Source organism: Festucalex cinctus, chromosome 13, assembly GCF_051991245.1.
Source record: "Festucalex cinctus isolate MCC-2025b chromosome 13, RoL_Fcin_1.0, whole genome shotgun sequence".
NCBI classification, from domain to species: Eukaryota; Metazoa; Chordata; class Actinopteri; order Syngnathiformes; family Syngnathidae; genus Festucalex; species Festucalex cinctus.
Window position 1 is genome coordinate 234,368 of NC_135423.1, and position 18,919 is coordinate 253,286.

The 18,919-nt window shown below is 45.8% G+C and overlaps 3 protein-coding genes across 6 annotated transcripts in view; 1 reads left to right on the top strand and 2 right to left on the bottom strand.

The window, feature by feature from the left end:
- Positions 1 to 5,491: 5,491 nt before the first annotated feature.
- On the bottom strand, positions 5,492 to 10,758 carry foxa3 (forkhead box A3). The gene is made up of 2 exons (XM_077542070.1): positions 10,375 to 10,758; positions 5,492 to 8,105 (listed from the first exon to the last, which is right to left on the bottom strand). Exons 1-2 carry the CDS (start codon positions 10,444 to 10,446, stop codon positions 6,882 to 6,884), a joined length of 1,296 nt encoding a protein of 431 aa, XP_077398196.1. The 5' UTR covers positions 10,447 to 10,758; the 3' UTR covers positions 5,492 to 6,881.
- A 2,071-nt stretch (positions 10,759 to 12,829) lies between these two features.
- Positions 12,830 to 17,412, bottom strand: irf2bp1 (interferon regulatory factor 2 binding protein 1). The gene is made up of 2 exons (XM_077541936.1): positions 15,023 to 17,412; positions 12,830 to 14,285 (listed from the first exon to the last, which is right to left on the bottom strand). Exons 1-2 carry the CDS (start codon positions 16,024 to 16,026, stop codon positions 14,018 to 14,020), a joined length of 1,272 nt encoding a protein of 423 aa, XP_077398062.1. The 5' UTR covers positions 16,027 to 17,412; the 3' UTR covers positions 12,830 to 14,017.
- Positions 15,117 to 18,919, top strand: part of polr1g (RNA polymerase I subunit G) — a 29,319-nt gene continuing 25,516 nt past the window's right edge. For 3 of the 4 annotated variants that reach the window (XM_077541943.1, XM_077541944.1, XM_077541942.1), the window contains exons 1-3: positions 15,117 to 16,842; positions 16,940 to 17,081; positions 17,492 to 18,085. In XM_077541943.1, coding sequence (XP_077398069.1) covers positions 16,758 to 16,842; positions 16,940 to 17,081; positions 17,492 to 18,085 — 821 coding nt within the window. In that variant the 5' untranslated portion in view covers positions 15,117 to 16,757. Of the gene's footprint in view, positions 16,843 to 16,939; positions 17,082 to 17,491; positions 18,287 to 18,919 lie in introns of all 4 variants that reach the window. The other variant, XM_077541945.1, reaches the window with a different exon arrangement.

The window sequence follows — 18,919 nt, forward strand, 5'->3', positions numbered from 1 at the left end:
TTTCATACACATGAAGCAGATCATGAAGAAATAATTGTAGACATGCCACCATTGTGGCTCATATCAATCAAATTCAGCTTCATTCTGCTTTACGTACATTGAAACATTCTGCAAATCGTTCAAAGTATTTGTTGGACACAAAAATAGATTTGGATTCAAGTGCATTTTGCAAACAATTATCCACTTACTTCTTGGTTATCCACATCGGCGCTTGGAAATGATTGGCTGCTTTATCGTATCGGTTGAAGATTGCATTATCGTTGGCTGATTGGTTATCACCATTTTATTCTGGAAAATATCAAAATCTGTTTGGGCCTCAAAAAATCATGGGTGAGCAAAACCACTCCTACAATTTTTTTTTTCTTTTTTGTATTGTCCATTATTATTATTATTATGATTGTTTCTTATTTTGAATATTTATATAGTATTTTGTTTGTCAATGAATCGGTCTATCACATGATCGATTGGTCAGAAGTTGTTTAATTCCACACTTGTAATGCAGTAATCATTGTCAAAATGTCAACTTTTCTCCCATAATGCTCTTTTCTGCGCGTATCGTCTTCATACGATTCCCAGATGGAAAGCGGTGATGGGCGTGGCCCCTTCAACGTGCACACCTGTGATGAGCGATAAGATAATTGATGCCTTTGCCAGTGTGTGCGTGTTTGTGTACTTTTCCTCGCACGGCATAAAATACAGCCTGTGGCCACTTCATTAGGTACACCCTGGCCTCCGCCAACCTGACTGTTTGAAACAAACATGGAGCATGTCGATGACATCGGCATGTCAAAATGTGCACCATCCATTTTTTGTGTTTTTTTTTTTTTGGAACCAGCTGATGACGTGTCGGTCGACACGTCGTCAGCTGATGTTGAGCTGCCGTCATATTAAACAATCAGAGTTTGTCTGTGCTGCTGTCAAACAACACAAATTATCTGATTTGCAGCAAATATTTGCAGCAAAGCAATCTGTGTTGTCGGCATATTTGCAAAGTCGCACTTGTCAAGTGAGCTTGATTCCGTTTCTGGGCGCTTCTCTTAGTTTTCATGAGTTTGAGCTATTTCCCAAATGCTTCATTTTAGTATCAATCCGTTTTTCATGTGTTTTACTTGTACGCAATATTTGACAAACAGCTTGGAAGCGACGTCGCCTTTTGGTGCTTTTCTATTGGCTGCTGCCAGATGACGTCACTTCTGCGTGACATACTTTCAAAGGTCATTATTCCGCTTCTTTGAAAAATAAATCACACTTCAATCACCCCCAAAGGCTCATGCGTGAAATTCATTGCCAAAGACTAAAAACCATCATTAGACTTAGTTTTGTCAACATAAAATGTTGTTCCAGTTAGTGTTTGTTTTTAAAAAGCATTTTCGTTTGGATTTTATTTTGCGAAGGAAATGGTTTTTGGAATTTTCGTTTCAGTCTTTTCGGTGAACTCGAATCCTTTTGGTAGCGGCGGGAGAGTGCGGCGGCTTCTAAAAACCGTCTTGTCCTGTGCGAAAGCCACCAAAATTGGGTGGAAAGACGAGTCCGGTCTGGAGCGATTCTGTCGGCTTCCGTTGAACGCACTCGTCAATGTCGCAACTATTTGATGATGTCACAGCGCGAAAGGCACAAAAGTGCAGTCCAAGGACGAGTTGGGTCTGAAATGTTGCGTTGACGCCCGTTTTGCAACCTGATTGCATAAAACACGTTGCCACCCAAAGCGCAAAGTTGCCAAACGATTGCTTGTGTTAGTTGACGTGTAGCTGGTGGTAGTTGCGACATTTTTAGTGGTCGTCGTTGCTTGAGCGGCTCTCAAATCCTCTTTTTTTGTTGTTTTTTTTTTTCCCACGCGGGTCCTGAGGATATTTGCCGTCACATCTCCTGCCTGACGCACGAGCAAACATCCCCAAGACAGCGACGGAACGTGCGCAGCAGGTCGGCGCCAGGACGCGAGGAACCCGTTTGAACAAAATGCTCCAAAACGCCAAAATGGCATCGGCTCATTTCGGGATGCGCTCACACGTCGACATTTTTGAAATATTTGGAATGATGGAAGACAATCACAAGAAGGAGTCATGCTGTATATATTGTTGAAGATTTTGTCGTGAACTCACACATGGCAAACAGAAAACAGAATTTGACACAAACGATGACTTTTCTCTTCTTCCGTATGGTAACAAGTGATCGTGTATTTAGCATGATGCTACATGCTACATGCTACGTGTCGAGCATGTGCGGATGAAGCGATCGTGCATGCAAGCGATTCAGGTGTGCCGTCCGTCAGAAGAGAGCAGACGAAAAGCGTAGAACGATTGTGGGACGGCGGCAAACAGGAAGTTGACGCGCCGACTCGCATGTGGCAAAATGTGCAAACCGTGACGGAAAAATGCTCGTTTTCAAGCAAAACCTTGTGATGAGGTCGATGTTGAACGTTTCAAGCAGCTTCACTTTTGTGCTTCAACTATACTGTGCACACGCACACACCTTTAGTGTGTAACGCAATCACTGTGGCGTGCGTGCGTGTCTTTTTTTTTCTTTTTTTTTTTTATCAGGCCTCTCTTTGGCCGACAGGACAAAGTCCAAACGATTATCTGAACATTCTAACTCACCGTGTGTGTGCATGTTCTTTTTTTTTTTTTTTAATTTAGGGTTGAAATGTTGTTGAAATGAATCTTGCTAATTAGTGTTGCTAAACTACGCACATGTTGGCTAATGGGACAAATGTTGGATTACTGACATTATTTGTCATTATTGTCCATTCATTAGTCACCAAATAATGATTAACTGTGTCCGCTTTTCTATTTTCATCCAAGTGAGCCAGCTTGCAGGATTCCACGCTCAAAAAAACCTCCACTGATGCGGAGACCAAACAACATTTCCAAATTGGAGTTGGTTGGTTGCAAAGAATCGACTCGAGCAGGTTTTCGTCCGTCGATCCAGATTCTTCTCATATTGTGTTTGAAATGTATTTTTTACAAGGCTTTGCGTCATAGAGCACTCGCAGGAAAATGTGGACATCCGTCAACCATGGGGACAGACGGACGTGCGCTTGTTATGTCGTTGTTACAGTTTCATACACAATTTCGACTTTAGTTTCGAAATTGCTTGCTAGCTTGCTGAGCAACTCAACCAAAGAAGACTTTACTGCTTGCTTGCTTGGATGTTTGTGGTCCCATTTGAAAATGTTGTGTTTAAACGCATCGGTGTGTGTGCTTTGCTTCTTTGGATGGTTAAAGCCGAATGATTTGAGTTGCTGGTTACTTGAAGTTGAAAGTTGCACATTGAAATGCAGCCTGTCCCAACTGTGGACATGCGTCTGCCTTTATTCATTTCCCTGACGAAGGAGAGCGAACAGAACTGGAAGTGCTGCTTTCCTCCTCCATCGTTCACTCGTTCACTCGTTCACTCCCCACAGGCAATAAGGCGAGTAAACAGAGCATCCAGCTAACAGGATCCAGGATGCGGCGCTTCATTTGCATCCCAGCGCCTGAACACACACGCACGTTTCTCCTTTTCATTGTTAACACTTTCTTGACAAACTTCTTGACTCGTTTCTTTCTTTCTTTCTTTCGTTCTCTCCCCTTTTTTTGTCTATTGTTGTTGTTGTTGTTTCTTATTTTGTGGTTGTAGTTGTGTATTTGTGGACACGAGTTGTCTGTTGCGCCCCGAGGGTGAAAATATTCAACAAGATGACGAGATCGTCGCTGGTGCACTTTCCCTCTTCAGTGCATATGCAAAACTTCATCTTTTGCCTCAGGCCAAAAAAGTAGAAACGGAACGTTGATCCCTGACGAGCTGACGTGCTTTTGTGTTTGTTTTCCCCAAAACAACCTCGTGACTTGAACTGAAAGTGCAATTTTGCGATTGTCCGCCTCAAATGATCTTTTCCTCCTCCCCAAAAAACGACAATATTGTTCTTTAGATTTCAAACACACAGTCATGACATCCAATCAAATATTGAATTTGAATTCAACAGACATTGTGCTGCTCCTTGTCGTGTGCTCGGCCTGGTCAGGCGAGAGCAATCGAATATCCGAGCAGCAAACGTCGCTCCTCAAAATGTGCCTGTGAGCCGTCGACATCCGTTTTCTTGAGCGCTTCTTCCTCACAAGGGCCGTCGACATGTTTGTGGAATATTTTGTATTGCTCAACGGCTCCGAAGAGTTCGATGCGATTTGTGATCCCTTCTGTGCTCTTCCAATTGTCTGCCTCTTCTTCCGACGTCCATTTTGATCGACTTGCTGTACTTGAGTGGAAATCAAAAGTGTACACGATTCAATGGCCACATTTTGTGAAGAAACAAAAATTAATTCAATACAACGTTGAAAGAAAATGAAATGTTTTGCTGTTGAATCACGACAAAAGGTGCAATCGACGCTTTTTGTCAAAACATTTTTTGGGGAAAAAAGAAGCTATTTTAACAGTCAAAAAGTATTTGCACACAAAAAGGCGACACGTCGAATCAAGATGCATCGAGTCACAGGCGCAAAATATTTGGATGCAAACCCAAAGTTTTCTCCCCGTCTTTGATATCGGACGTGCTCTCGTACCCGCCGGATGGCCGTCGCTGCGCACGTTGAGGAGAGGAACCGCAGCAACGCGTCTTTGTTGACTCGGCGGCGGGGTCGCGGCGGGGTCAGGATCGGCGTGCCGACGGACGGCCTCGCCCAGATCGCTCTTTGAGGCTCTCAGCGTGAGGCGGCCATGTTTAGTCTGCCGCACGTTCGCCCGTGAAGCGTCTCAACATGAAAACGGGACATCCGACCGCCTCGCCGCGCTTCAAAATCTCATCGTGCTGCTTTAGGACGCAAATATTTCAGCATGAAATTGAAATACTTGGATTGATTTGTATCTGATTGTTGTTGTTCTAGTTTGGAATGAAAATGTGACATCTGATCCAATTCCGCAAAAATGTCATTCCGCCACAACTTGGACCTGCTTTCAGCAGCCGGCAAATTTTGTCAGTCCAGCATGATGCCAGATTCACAAACACGCCCAACTAGACTCGCACCTGCTCGGAAACAATATTTACACGTGTGCACGGCCTGCAAAAATGGAACCCGATATGAAAAAGATATTTTGCTTTCTAAGTCATTCAGCTGCAATATTATGCCGCTACAAAAGAAAAGAAAAGAAAAGAAAAACACAACAAAGCCGTTGCCCATTTGAGCCGTTTTTTTATTATTATTAAGAAACATGAATGATGCCATCACATTGACAAGAAGAAGAAACAATATATTATAAGGACACACAGTTAAAAACAAAAGTAGTTTGTGAAAAGAAGAAGCAAGCACGTATCTTAAATATGACATTTTCTCTGAGCGTTTTTCATCCTTCACTTTATTGATAAGCGATCAGTGGAGAGAGGAAAAGTCACTTTTGGACCGCAATGTGACACTTTTGCTTCAACTGGGAGCCAACACAAAACCGCCCCCCCCCCCCCCCCCCATCAGGATTGTAACGCACACACGCACATACACACACTATCAGCCCACCTGGCTAGTAGGAAATCCATAGTGCAAAGCACTGTATGTAAATTGCCCATAGTGCCCCCCCCCCTTTTAGTGACTTGCTTCACGCACGCACGCACGACCGCTCAATAAATGTTGTGGTCCGAGCCAGCTCGCTCTTAACCGGTAACAAGGCGAAAAGAAATGCGCAACTTTGTTGTTTTAAAGTCGACCGCAGTTTACGTTGCTTCCTTCCCCCAAACGTTTGACACGACAACATTTTCTTCCTTCACATTCCTCATTCCAGAATATTCCCACCCCAGAACATTTTGCCTGTCCCATAATGTTGCTTAGGCCCAAATAGTTCCAAGTTCTAATCAGGAACGGCACTTTTGCAGGACATCCGCATATTCCAAAGAGATTTCTCTTCTCAAACGTTCGTCATTCCACAATATTCCTATTCTGGAACACAACCATCCGAAGAAATTACTCGTACCAGAATGCGCTCGCGTTCCGGAACGTTTCTATTGCCAAATATTCCTTCGTATTTCAGAGCACTTCAAATTTTTCCATCCCAGAACATTCCCGTCCCCTTACATTTCCTTATTCTAGAACATTCCCAAATTCCAGTCCACTTATTCCCAAAGAATTCTTATCCCAGGACACTAAAATTCCAGAACATTCCAATGACACAACTTTTCCATGCCCCATAACATTCCTTCTTCCAGAATATTCATTTATTCCAGAACAAATTCCAGAACGTTCCTATTCTGAAAACTTCCCTGCATGCCAGAACACCCGCATATCCCATAACATCATATTCCATCCTTCCCTTATTCCAGAATAAAGCCAAAAGGGTGGCAAATGCAATGAACGTTTTTTTTGTAACATGAAGCGTGAAAACGTAACAACTGAAGCACACGTTTGCGTTTGTAACGGTTTGGACAAAGCAGAATATAAGATATATTAAATTTCATTCCCTTCATAAATAAATGCAAGTTCCCCTTTTATGCACTCACGCACGCACATTGCCGCTATTTACACTTTGTACATCGTCGTTATCATCTTCATCAAAGCGTGTAACCAGAAAGTCTCCATAGGGGGAAAGGAAAACGTGCGCTCCTTCAAAAGCATCGGCGCATTTATTCCAGATCCTTGAGAGTCCGTGCACTAGTATGCCGCACTAGTAGCCTTGGCACAAGATATGGAATAAATACTCAAAATGCTAAATACTCGTTTATTCCACACCCTCGCTAAGGAGTCGAAGGTCAACCTGTACAAATGTGATTCGAGTAGTAGAGGAAGGATTAAAAGAAAACCCGAGTGATGCCAAAGAACGTACTAGTACACAGACATGAAAATGGACGTCAAGGAGACGCGATACGGGCTCGGACGGCTTTTGCGTGGCAGTTGGCCATTTTGGGAAAGCATCCATCTTGTGTTCGATTAGGATGCGTTGAGCACGGAGCGGCTGTAGAGAGTCTGGTAGTAGGCACCAGAGTCCACGGCCGCCGGTCCGGGACTGTCGTAGATCTGCTTGGCGGCCACGGGCGAGCCGCTGGAGGCGTAGCCGTTGTACGCCATCACCTGGTCCTGGTAAGACTTGAGGTCCATCTTCTGCTCGTTGGACATGAGGTTGGTGATGGAGAAGGGGTGGTTGAAGTTGTAGTGGGGGTCCAGGGACTTGAGGGCGTCGCTCTGCAGGTCCATGTGCTGCCCCATGGTGCCGGGGAGGAGGTGGGCGGACTGGGAGTGGAAGATGGCGGCGGAGGAGGTGGGCGGGGGAGGCGGGGCGGCTGGCGGTGGCGGGCAGTCGAGTGGCACGAGCGCGGCGGTCCGGCGGGCCAGCGACTGGTCGTCGGACGAACCCGGGTGGGAGTTGTCCGAGTGGGCCGAGTCTGCTTCGTCCGAGCCGCCGCCTGCCGGGCTGCGCTCGCCCAAGGCCTCGCCCCCCTTGCCGCCCTCCTTCCCCGCCTTCCTGGACAGCTTATCGTCGATTTTGAAGCGTTTCTGGCGCCGGAGGTAGCAGCCGTTCTCAAACATGTTGCCCGACTGCGGGTGCAGAGTCCAGTAGGAGCCTTTTCCCGGTTTGTCGGGCGAGCGGGCCACCTTGACGAAGCAGTCGTTGAAGGACAGCGAGTGGCGGATGGAGTTCTGCCAACGCTGCTGGTTCTCCCGGTAGTATGGGAACAAGTCCATGATCCACTGGTAGATCTCGTTGAGCGTGAGCATCTTGCTGCCGCTCTGCTGGATGGCCATCGTGATGAGCGAAATGTACGAGTAGGGCGGCTTGGCGTGGGTCAGCGAGCGGCGGTACGGCTTGGGCGGGATCTCCTTGGGCCCGGCGCGGCTCAGGGAGGCGCCCGAGGGGTACCCCAGCTGGCTCATGGACTGGCCCATGTTGCCGTAGTGGGACAGGGAGCCCGGCGGGGCGCCGGGGCCCAGCTGGGTGAGCGAGCCCGAGCCCAGGGAGGGCGCTACCGGCGACAGCGGCATGTGGGCCGGACCCGAGCCCATGGAAGCCAGCGGGGATGTGCTGAGGCCCGAGCCGGCGTAGGCCATGTTCAGGCCGCCGCCGCCCGCCGGGTTGAGGTTGACGTAACTGTTGATGGGCCCCATGGAGCTCACGGAGGCCAGGGCCGAGTTGATGCTGCTGGGCGAGGAAAACATCTGGAAGGCAAAAACAACAGCGCTCCGTTAACCGCTCTGACATCCGTTTGCGCTTTTCCTCATGACGGACGCAAGCGCGCTCCAGCCGATGCCGGCTGGCTTCTTGACGCCAATCGGGGCACGTGCAAGCAAACAAGCAATTAAGACGGCTTTTGAAATGTACTGGACTGGTCACCAGCCCGTTTCTCGGCACAGAAAGACAATCGACTGGTCATCAGAACATCTCCTGATATGCTGATCAAACACTAGCTAAAAGAATGACAATTTATTAAACTACTTGATCTCTTTACATTTGATTTTGTTATGTTTCATGTTTTTATGTTTACATTGAATAACATGCTGCTACATTATTAACGCATTTGCTGCCCAAAGTTTATAAATCGGTTTTATTTTCAATGTTTGAAGTGCCCCTAAGATGTACAAAATGTTTGTTTTTTTGAGGATATTTTATGCTCGAGCATACAAAAGGCTTTGATGCAGCCTCTCAACTGCAAAGAACGGTTGCAGAAATGGTAGTTATTACACAAACGGAAAGCAGGTGGCAGCAGAGTATAAGAGATCAACCAGGGCCATGTTGCAACAAGCTCTTTTCCCCACTGTTTTCACCAGGAATTGTGAAAACTGATGAAAGTTAACTATATTCTAATGCTAATAATGCTAACAGAAAGAAATCTACTTTTTTTTCCGGATGAAAGAAGTGACTTGAATCTTTCTTTTGGTACGTTCCATGTTTTTAATAGAGCACAATATTGTGTGGGCCTTGCAAAATCAGCCAAAATCCAGTAAAACAGCCGGGAACGAAAGTGGGTTGCTTCAGTGAAAATAGCGGCGAGTGAATGAGTTAAGACTGTTTATGTGGGGGGGGGGGCTACCCTTCGACCCCCCCTTGCGTACCACTGTATTAAACCTTCTAGCTGCTAAAATAAAAGAAAAAAATGCATTTGATGTTTTGTGATCACTGCAATATTCGTGTGTTGGATATGTGCCTTCAATGAAGGGGGCGTGGTCTTGTAGGCGACGGCGTCAGGTTCAGCAGTTCTTGTTTTCTATTTTGCTTTCTTTGATTTCCCCAACTCCAATTCAGCCAATTCAAATGAAATATTTTATCAATTGAACGTGTGTCAAGTTGGAGTTCTTGTTGTTGTAAGTTGGGTCTTTTGGTGAGTGGCTGAATTCTCCTTCTTCTGCTTTTGCTTCTTGTCAATGCACAATGAAGCTCTCAGTGCGGCTGAATTCACACTCACTCGTCAACGTCAAAGTGCGTAAAAGCGCGTCACGCAGACTCTTTTCTTCCTTTTTCCTCACCGTGCACGGGAAAAAAAGCACTTTTTCCAAATGGGATTTGCAAAAAAAGAAAAGAAATGTGGCGATGAAATAATCGCTTCAAGGTGAGGAAATTTGAGCCTTCGGGTTAACTATTAGCAAGGTGGTAATTTCATCAGCAGTTGATGACATTAACATTAATTTCATTATCACCTCAACGTGAAGCTCTTATGCATCGGAAATGCGTTTTTGGGGTTCTGGAAATCCAACGGCGGTGACGTCACCAAATGTCCATTGGACTTCAAACAATTCTAATGTTTAATTTGTCTTTTGAAAAAAAAAATCATATCAAACACAGACTCAATTGCTCTTTTTGACGGATGAAATATTATTTGTCTTTTTGAGGGCCTGTAAAGTGAACGCATTTATTGGAGGTTCTTTCGACCTTTAAAAGATGTCAAGTCAAATGTATTCATCACAAAAAAAAGATATTGTGTAATGTTTGGCCAGTGAAATATATATTACGTATTTTATGTTTTTTGCCTTTATAGTATAAAAAAAAATACACATTTAATTGTGTGTTATGTATTTTTTTCCCTTTCTGCATATAAATACGCATTTTTATTTTTAGCCTGTGAATATGCACATTTAATTATTTTATTTGGCATGTAATGTTTCTGTTGTTTTCTGCTTTTATAACCGTATTTTAAATGGTTGAATGTGTTGTTTTGGTTTATAAAATATATGTTGAATTGAGCCTTTTTTTTTTGAATGATCTCTTTTTAGCCTTTATAATAAAATAATTTGGCTCTTATCTTGCTTTCGTAAATTTGACTACATTTTCTGATAATGAATCTATTTATTACATAAATTAGATAAGATAATATGATTTATTTATTTTTTTCCCTTAAAAAACGTAGCCTGGAATTTGCTTGACTGCGTGGAGAATAATAACAAATGTGTATGGAACCTCTCGCTGTTTCTTTTGCATTTGCGTCTTTGTTACCTCGCTGGCCTCGCTGTAGAAATTATTCCACTCAGGTAGGTCGTGCGCTTCCATCTTCACACAGCTCAACATCCCCACAAAGAAACACTTTGAGGAACCGGACGAGCTACTCGCGCCTTCGCACTTTTTCCTCCTTTGCACTTTTTCCCCTTCTTGAAAAACAAAAAACAAAAACAAAAGCAATTACAATCCTCGGTGGCACGTAAAAAAAAAAAGCTCCGTTGTGGTGAAAAGTTGTCAAGTCAGTGAACGTTCATTGGTCCATTGTTTGCCAGCTGCTTGCAGACGTGGAGGCCCGTTAACGTAACGTGACGTGACGTAACGTGACGTGACGTGACGCGAGGGCCGAGAAGGACGCAGCGCGTGTCAGGCGGACGTGAAGCGAGCGCAGGACGGATTGTGGGGACTGCCCGTGGCACCCTTTTATAAGATGCAGCCCGGACCCCGCCCACGCCCAAAGCCCCGCCCCCTTCCCAACTCCCTGCACATTTCAATATGGAGCCATCAGGAAGGAGTCTCGCGCCAAAAAGGCCAATGTGGCCCCCTGGCGTGCTGTTTATTGGCCCGGTCGGACCGGCGGCCACCCCGGCTGCGTCGAGACCCCCAAATGCCCCCCAGACTCCAAACAGAAACCACATTAACAGTTCAGATGGCACATTTACGCGCATGACATCTGAAATGAAGATAAAAAGTGAAGGGGGCGGGGCTCTGTCAGTTGGCAGCCGGAATTTTATTATTATTCTTTTTTTTAGGTCAGCTTGGAATTGTTTTCATTTCTCTTTTCTTTTTTTTAGGCCAGGTTGTAATTCATTCCCGCGGCTGGCACCTCCATGGAACCTTCAACACATTTCTTTCTTCTTTTTTTTTATGTTGTAAATTCTCCTTATAAGCGCCAGAAAATCAACAAAAGTCAGTCATGCGCGTGAATATGATTCACATTTTTGATGACGTTGACATGACTCAAATCTTAATGAACATAAAACACGCTACAGACCAATTCATGCATCGACAAACACAACCTAATAATAATAATAATAAAACCCAAAGTATTTCAAATAAAAATAAAATATAAGTGAGTGGTTTATTTCAAACTGCACATGAAAAAATTAACAATTTCGAAAAATGCAACAATTCCAATGCCGACTAAAAGCAATAAAATATATTTTTTTATTGTTTTGGGCCTGCATATATACACATGTAATGATGTTTAATTTTGTTTTGTTTTGTCTTGCTTTATATATAGTTAACTTTTTTTTCACATTTGTTTTGTTATTTTGGGTCTGTAAATATATCATTTAACAACTTTGAAATTGTTGTTTTGCTTCTTTTTAGCCTGCAACATCTGTATTGAATTATTTTTGTATTCTTTTTGCGATTTGGGGGGAAAAAAATATTCAATTGTTTTCTGTTCACTTTTGGCCTTTGAATTGAATTTCTTTTCTGATGCATATGTTGCAGTACAAATGGAATATAAATTGAAGACTGCCGCTTATCAAGGATAATCAATCAATCAATCAATCACTTCTTTCTCCCAGCATAATTCTGTCAATGCTCCGTAATATAATATCGTCGAATGTAACGTGACGTGGTCTGGTGACTTGTAACTTGTAACTTGTAACTTGTAACGTGAATGCGCATGCAGGGCCGGAATACACAAGACGGCCTGCATGCCGGCAGGCGTGTGCATGTCAATGGCTGCCAGTTGAAATGCTCAATGCTCATGTAATGAGGTCGGCGGCGGGGATTAATGTGGGGGGTCACACGCGCACACCTGCATCGAGGATCAGGGATGTGCATAATGATGTCTTTCTTTTTTTTAAAGCTGACTTCACGTAAGCCACATGGGGTCTCCCAGGCGGAGGAACGAACCCGCGCCAACCGGCACAAAAGGCACATAGTGCCGGCGTGGGTCTTCTCCGGGTACTCCGTCCGGTCTCCTCCCACGTTCCAAAAACATGCAAGGCAGGTTCATTGGGCGCTCCGAATTGTCCCGTCGGTGTGCTTTGTTTGTTCGTCTCTGTGTGCCCTGTGATTGGCTGGCACCAGTTCAGGGTGTCCTCCGCCTACTGCCCAGAGCCAGCTGAGATAGGCGCCAGCAGCCCCCGCGACCCTTGTGAGGAATAAGCGGTCAAGAAAATGGATGGATTAAATAGAAACGGGAAAAGACAAAAAATACAAACCTGTAAAAGAATAAAAGAAGTAACAAAAAATATGTAAAAAGAAAAAAAGATCGAATTTCAAAAGGTCCTCTGCGGTGAATGTAGTTTTGGCGCCCTCTTGTGGTCACGTACGTCAACAGGCCAAATTGAACTGCCACTCTCCGACTGTCAGTTATCGACAGCACGTCACAAAATGGCGAGAACGCACGTAAATGTAGTACAAAATACGTGGCAGCAAAACGGATGAGTACGTTTATTATAAAGAAGTTAAAAAACAAAAAACACCAAGACAAGCGTGACTTTTTCATCTGTTTTATTGCCACTGGGTGGTTTTGTACAAGAAGCGGCAGTCAAAAGACGAGAGAGCAGATTGGTCGTCGCCATGGCGACGCCGCGAGGAGGCGGGACACTTCTGCACAAGGCACTTAACTTGTCTTACACCGTTAGCATTAGCATATAGCCGTATAGATTGTATACACATACATTGGCTTTGGTTTGGTTCATCTGTGTGAAGAACATTCAAAGAACTTTCTGGTTCTGAGAAAAACACACACACAAAAAGCTCCAAAAACACTACAAAAGGACTTTCATTGGAAAAGAAACAAAACAAAACTAGTTTTCAAAACAAACTTGTCAGGTCTTATGAAATGACGTGTAACCGTTTTCAGTGACAGCTTGTAAAATGGAGGATTGCAATTGAAACAACCAAAAACTTTCAACATGGAGAAACACATTTGTCTTGACTGGCAGGCAGGTCACATGACACAGGTCATTTTGCATGTGTGTGCGCGCACGTGTATGTCAGTCCATTGGATCTTTGATTGTGTTCTTGTTTTTATATGTTACTGTGGCACTCGCCTTGTCATCCCTTTTTCTTTTTTGGCATTTCTTTGAAAGGACATTTTGATTGGTCATGGTGCCAAGGGGCTTCCTGGAAGTGAGTTGAGGGGCTTCATTGAAGTGCTTTGCATCTTCCAGGCAATTCGAAACCTTTTTGGGAGGGCATCAACTAATTGCAGGTGGGACGCTCATCAGCCAATTGTGGGGACGCGATTCTCATCTTTCGAACTTTGTGTGGCACATTTGTTGACATTCATTTTTTATTCGGGGGACATTTTTCCTTGTGGCATTGTGGCTGATCCAATCTGGAAAATGTTGTCGTGCTGTTCTACATTTGTGGCAACACCCTCGACATTCAACATAAGGAAACCGTGTTTGTGTTTTTTCACGTCTTTCAATCTTTGTGTGGCACCAAAATTGAGTAACTGTTCTTGTATTGTTCGTGTGGCACGACAATTTTCGTACTACACACATTTTGACTGATCCACACAAGAAAAACGTTCTTGTCGTTCTGCCACACAAACACAATTATGTGCTCATCCTATGTGTACGCTTCATAAACACATACCAAGAGATTATAAAGAGTAGTAAAAACGTGTGTCCCGCCTGCCTGCCTTTGTTCCAGGTTGCCACGGAAACCGCCATCACGTCTCCCGCTCCTTCTTGACGGCGACATCGCCGTTGGCGCCGCCGCCGGGCCCCCCGGGTCCATTGGCCCCCGCTCCGGGTGGGGCGGCCGACGGGGCGCCCGCCACGCCCGTGCCCAAGATGGTGGACACCTCACCCTGCATGAAGGCCCAGGGGGGGCTGTTGACCGACGTGTCCAGCGGGCAGCGCTCGCCGCTGGGGCAGTAAACGTCGCCGTCACCCCGCCGGCTCTGGATGTACACTCTGGTGCACGGGAAGCAGAACCTGTCCGTATATACAAGCACACATTATAGCTCGACGTAATACTCTTGCGGGCCTCATTACAATACACGAATCGATACGCAGGCGTCAGAACTGATATTGCTGATTAATTCTAAATCGGCAGTTAACGATGTGTTGCTTGCGCAGGAACAGAAGACTCTTGCAAGTGAAGGAGGAGACACGATCTCTTTACAGCTTGCATTGTACTACTTATTTAAAAAAAAAAAAAAACTCACAGCCATCTTTGAAGTTAATTGCCTTCAATTAGTGCACATGTAGGCAAAGAAAGAGACATGAGTGCCTTCGTTTGCATTGTACTTAGTATATATATATAAAAAGAAAATGTGTATGGGTGAGAAGTCTGTTTTAGAAATAGCTCACTAGTGATGGGACACTGTGTCTTGCTACGAAAAATTAAAACAGAAAGAAAATCAACATTTATTTACTTATAAAGTTAACACAGTACATGTTCCTTAACTCTTTGACTGCCAAAGACGTTTCATGCGTTTCGGTGAGTCTGTGAAAGCTTGAGTGCATACTTAGACCAGGCATGCAACCAGAAGAGCTGCTGACAAAACACATTTTTGCATCATGATACGTTTCATACATATATATATATATAATATATATATATGAATATGAATAAATCAACATTATCAACAACACTGTTGAACTTTTTCACTGAACTTAATCTAAGTTTCTGTGAATAAAAAGAAGAGGAGGAGGAGGAGGGTACCGACCTGTGTCCCGGCACAGACGGACACTGAACAAAGTGCGTGTCCTCCAGCCTCTCGTGGCACAGCGTGCACGACAAAGTGCTTCCGCTCAGGCTGCTGCTGCTGCTCGCCGAGGTGGAGCCCAACTCGGACGCCCCGCTGTGGGGCAGCGCGGCCGAGGAGGGGGTGGCGGCCTCGGACGAGCTGCCCGACGACAGCGGCTCCCCTCCGGCGCGGGCGGCGAGGGCCCGCGGCTGCCTGGCCGGCGACGACGCGGGCTTGGGGCTCGTCTGACTGACCGCGGCCGAGGCCGATGACGATGACGAGGGCGGGCCGGCGCTCTTGCCGGGGCCGGCGTGGCCCTGGGGCTGCGACTTGGGCTGGGACGAGCTGAGCTCGCGCTCGAGCTCCGGCGTGATGAAGGGCCCGATGCCCATGCTGATGCCCAGCTGGCGGCGGTTCATCTCGGCCAGCACCGGCGCCGGGAAGATCATCGGGCCGCTCATGGGGGCCGTGCGAGCGGTCAGGCCGGCCGGCATGCCCGCCAGCAAGCCGTGGGGGATCCCCGCTATGCTCTGAGTCACTAGATTCGGGGGTATGGCCGCCCCGATCATGGGTCTCCGGCCGCCGCTGGGACTGTGGCGGTTCACCTCTGGCGGCGGCTGCCCGTCGCGGTGCAGCCCGTTGGGCGGCACGCGAGCGGCGGCCACGCCGCCGCGGTCGAAGCGCTCGCCGTGCGGCCGAGCGCCGTCCGTCGCCGGCGCGGCGTGTTTGTGGGGCGAGGGTCCCGGTCCCGGTCCCGGCCCCGGCCCCGGTCCCGGCGAGCGAACATTTCCGTCCTGCATGCCGTGGCTGCGCTTCAGCTGCCGCGCGCTCGCGATCAGGAACTCGATCTGGTTGGCGCCCTCGTAGTTGACGCAGCCGCGGCACACCACCTCGCTGAAGTCCCACACGACCGTCCACGGCATCTTGGGCAGGTCGCACAGGTAACACCACTGGCGCCGCGACGACGAGGAAGGCGACGACATGACGGCCGGAGCCGGACTGCGAGCCAGCTAGCCGGCTAACCCGAGCTAGCACACCTCAGCTAACTTAAGCTATTTCTCTTAAAAGTGGCGTCAAGAGCGCTATTCGCTAACTAGCTTCACCTTCGGCTTCCTCAGGCCCGTTTGGGAGCAACCGCGAACACACCAACAATAGAAAGCGATTCAAAACTTTGGTGATTTTGGCGACGTCCCCCACAAATTCTGCTCATTTGTTTACCCACTTTGGCCTGCTCAGCCCCTGACTGCTGTCAACCCGCTCTCGCAAACAACGGTGGAGCGTTACTTAACTAGTTCAAGTGCATTATGGGCGATGTAGTTTGTTTTGTCGGACTTGGTCTAGTCATACCAATGCACCACGTATGCTCGTTGGACTACAAACAGAGTTGCCACAGCGAGCGACGCGACCAAGTGCTGTCATCCGTTCCCGCGATATTTTCGTGGCAGTTAACCCCCTTCGCGAAAACCCGCTGTAACCTTATGTAACCTGACGCTTGGAATTCTGGGTCATGTAGTTTATTTGTAGAACTCTGTCAAAACAAACCAACACACTGCGTCTGGTTGTTGAACTACAAACAAGGCCGACGCAGGAAGTACGCTACCCAAATCTCACTGTTCATTCGTGGTCATACGCACACGTGGATTTTACCTTTTCAAACAAAACGTTTAACGTACAGTTTTGAACGACTTTTAGGTAATCTTTCAACAATATTAAAATGCCTCGAGATGTTTCGTCCTCATCGAGCGAGGACGAAGCGGAAAGCTCCCTCGCGGAAACGTCGTTAAGGCCAAAGGAAATCGGTAAGTTGATCAACTTGATTATGTTTCTATCTCGAATGTAAAAACGATATGAATATATCTACTTTACTGTATTTGTTCCCGCATGCTGTTTTGGCAGAGAAGAGCAGCAAGTTTCAGTGTCCCGATGACTTTGTGTGCTTCAGCCACAAGCCTTGCAGGAGCACGTTGACTGAGAGCCTGAAGAGCAGCAAGAGCGAACTGTGGCTTATTAAAGCGCCTGCCAGCTTTGATCCACGATGGTCTGTCATTCATTTTTGGCCTACTTTGAACTCACGTTTAGGTCTAATTAAAGCTTCAAGAAAGCCTTTGTCACTGGTCCGCCATGATATCATATCTGACGTTTGGTGGCTTTGGTGGAAACGAGACACTCTCAGGACTTAAAGTGAAAGTGTTCTGGACATGCCTTTTGCCCCCTTCAAGATATTCAACACAACCGAACCGTCATATAATATTCGTCAATGGGTTTAGCTAGAATGCTCGGCAAAATAACACAAACTGACAGGACATCACACATGGACAAAGATTTGCACACTATCAATTTATGCCATTCATTCATTCATTCATTCAAATGACTGTTTGACTTGACTAAGGCTCGACCCCCCATGTTGACTACTATGAAGCATAACTGGTGTTTTTTTTGCCTTCACAGTTTGCGCGGCGCAAGCGTGAATCTTTCCGGCTTTCAAACGCTGCAACTTTGTTCTGCCGCGGGCGACGGGCGCAGCCAGCGGGTCTACAACATCTTGGCGTCCAATCACGGCATCGCCGACCTCCGCTTGCTCACCACTGATTCGTCGTCCCCGGCGTTGGGGCCCGCCTTCTCTGGCCTACTGAGCGTGGGCGAGAGTTACGGCGGCGTCTGCATGCGGCCCCGCGTCGTCCGCTCGGCCTCCGCGCCCGCCATCCCGCCCGGTCTCAAACAGAGATTCCAGCCCTTCGGAAGCAAGACGCCCACCGCCATCACCGCCACCACGGAGGCGACGCAGGACGAGGACGGGACGAGGAAAAAGAAAAAAAAGAAAGACAAGCATATTAAAAGAGAGGAGGAGGAAGTGACGATCAAACAGGAAGTTGGGCAACCCGTGCAGGAGTGTAGCAGGAAGAAGAGGAAAAAGGACAGGGAGGAGGCGGCCATTGTGGAAGTGAAACAGGAAGTGATGAGTGAAGTGGACGTGGACACTCCGCACAAAGATGTCAACTTGGCAAAGAAGAAGAAAAAGAAGAAGAAAAGCAAAACAGATGAGTAAATGTCATCAAATCACACTGAACTTTTTTTTTTTTTTTTTTTTTTTTTTTTGGATGAGCCCAAAACAAACGAACATTTTCCATCGTCTTGTCCTCATAAACAAGCATTTTTGGAATGTGGGAGAGAAAAAATAACATTCAAGCTCGACACAGGAATTGAACCCAGAACCTCTTGACCGTGAGGCACACGTGCTATATGGTAATCAGCGGTTCCAAAATGAAATGTGATAGTAGTAATAATAATAATAAAAAAGTTTGTCATATTAGCACGTCTGTGTCCTTTCTGTTAGTTCTAAATATTTGTTAAAATTATGAAACTAATATCACATTCGCAGTCAGTGTTTCCATGACTTTTGTCCTTCCAAGTTTTATTCATATACACACACACACACATATATATATATATATACAGGACTGTCTCAGAAAATGAGAATATTGTGATAAAGTCCATTATTTTCTGTAATGCAATTAAATAAGCAAAAATTCATACATTCTGCATTCATTTCAAATCAACTGAAATATTGCAAGCCTTTTATTGTTTTAATATTGCTGATTATGGCATTTAATTTGCCTTGGTCTGAGGAAATATTCCAATATTTTGAGATAGGATATTTTCTTAAGCCGTAAATCATAATCATAATATCTATAAAAACATTGGTTAACAACATTGTTTTAACGGATTTAGGACAATTTTGATGTGCAGTATAATATTGGTTTTGCTCAGTCAGACGAACTTTTTGAACTTTGGCCACATCTGTTTTTGCTATTCTGTATTTAAGTACTTTTATCAATGTCTTAATGTTTATAAAATTTGATAAACTGGAAAAGAGTC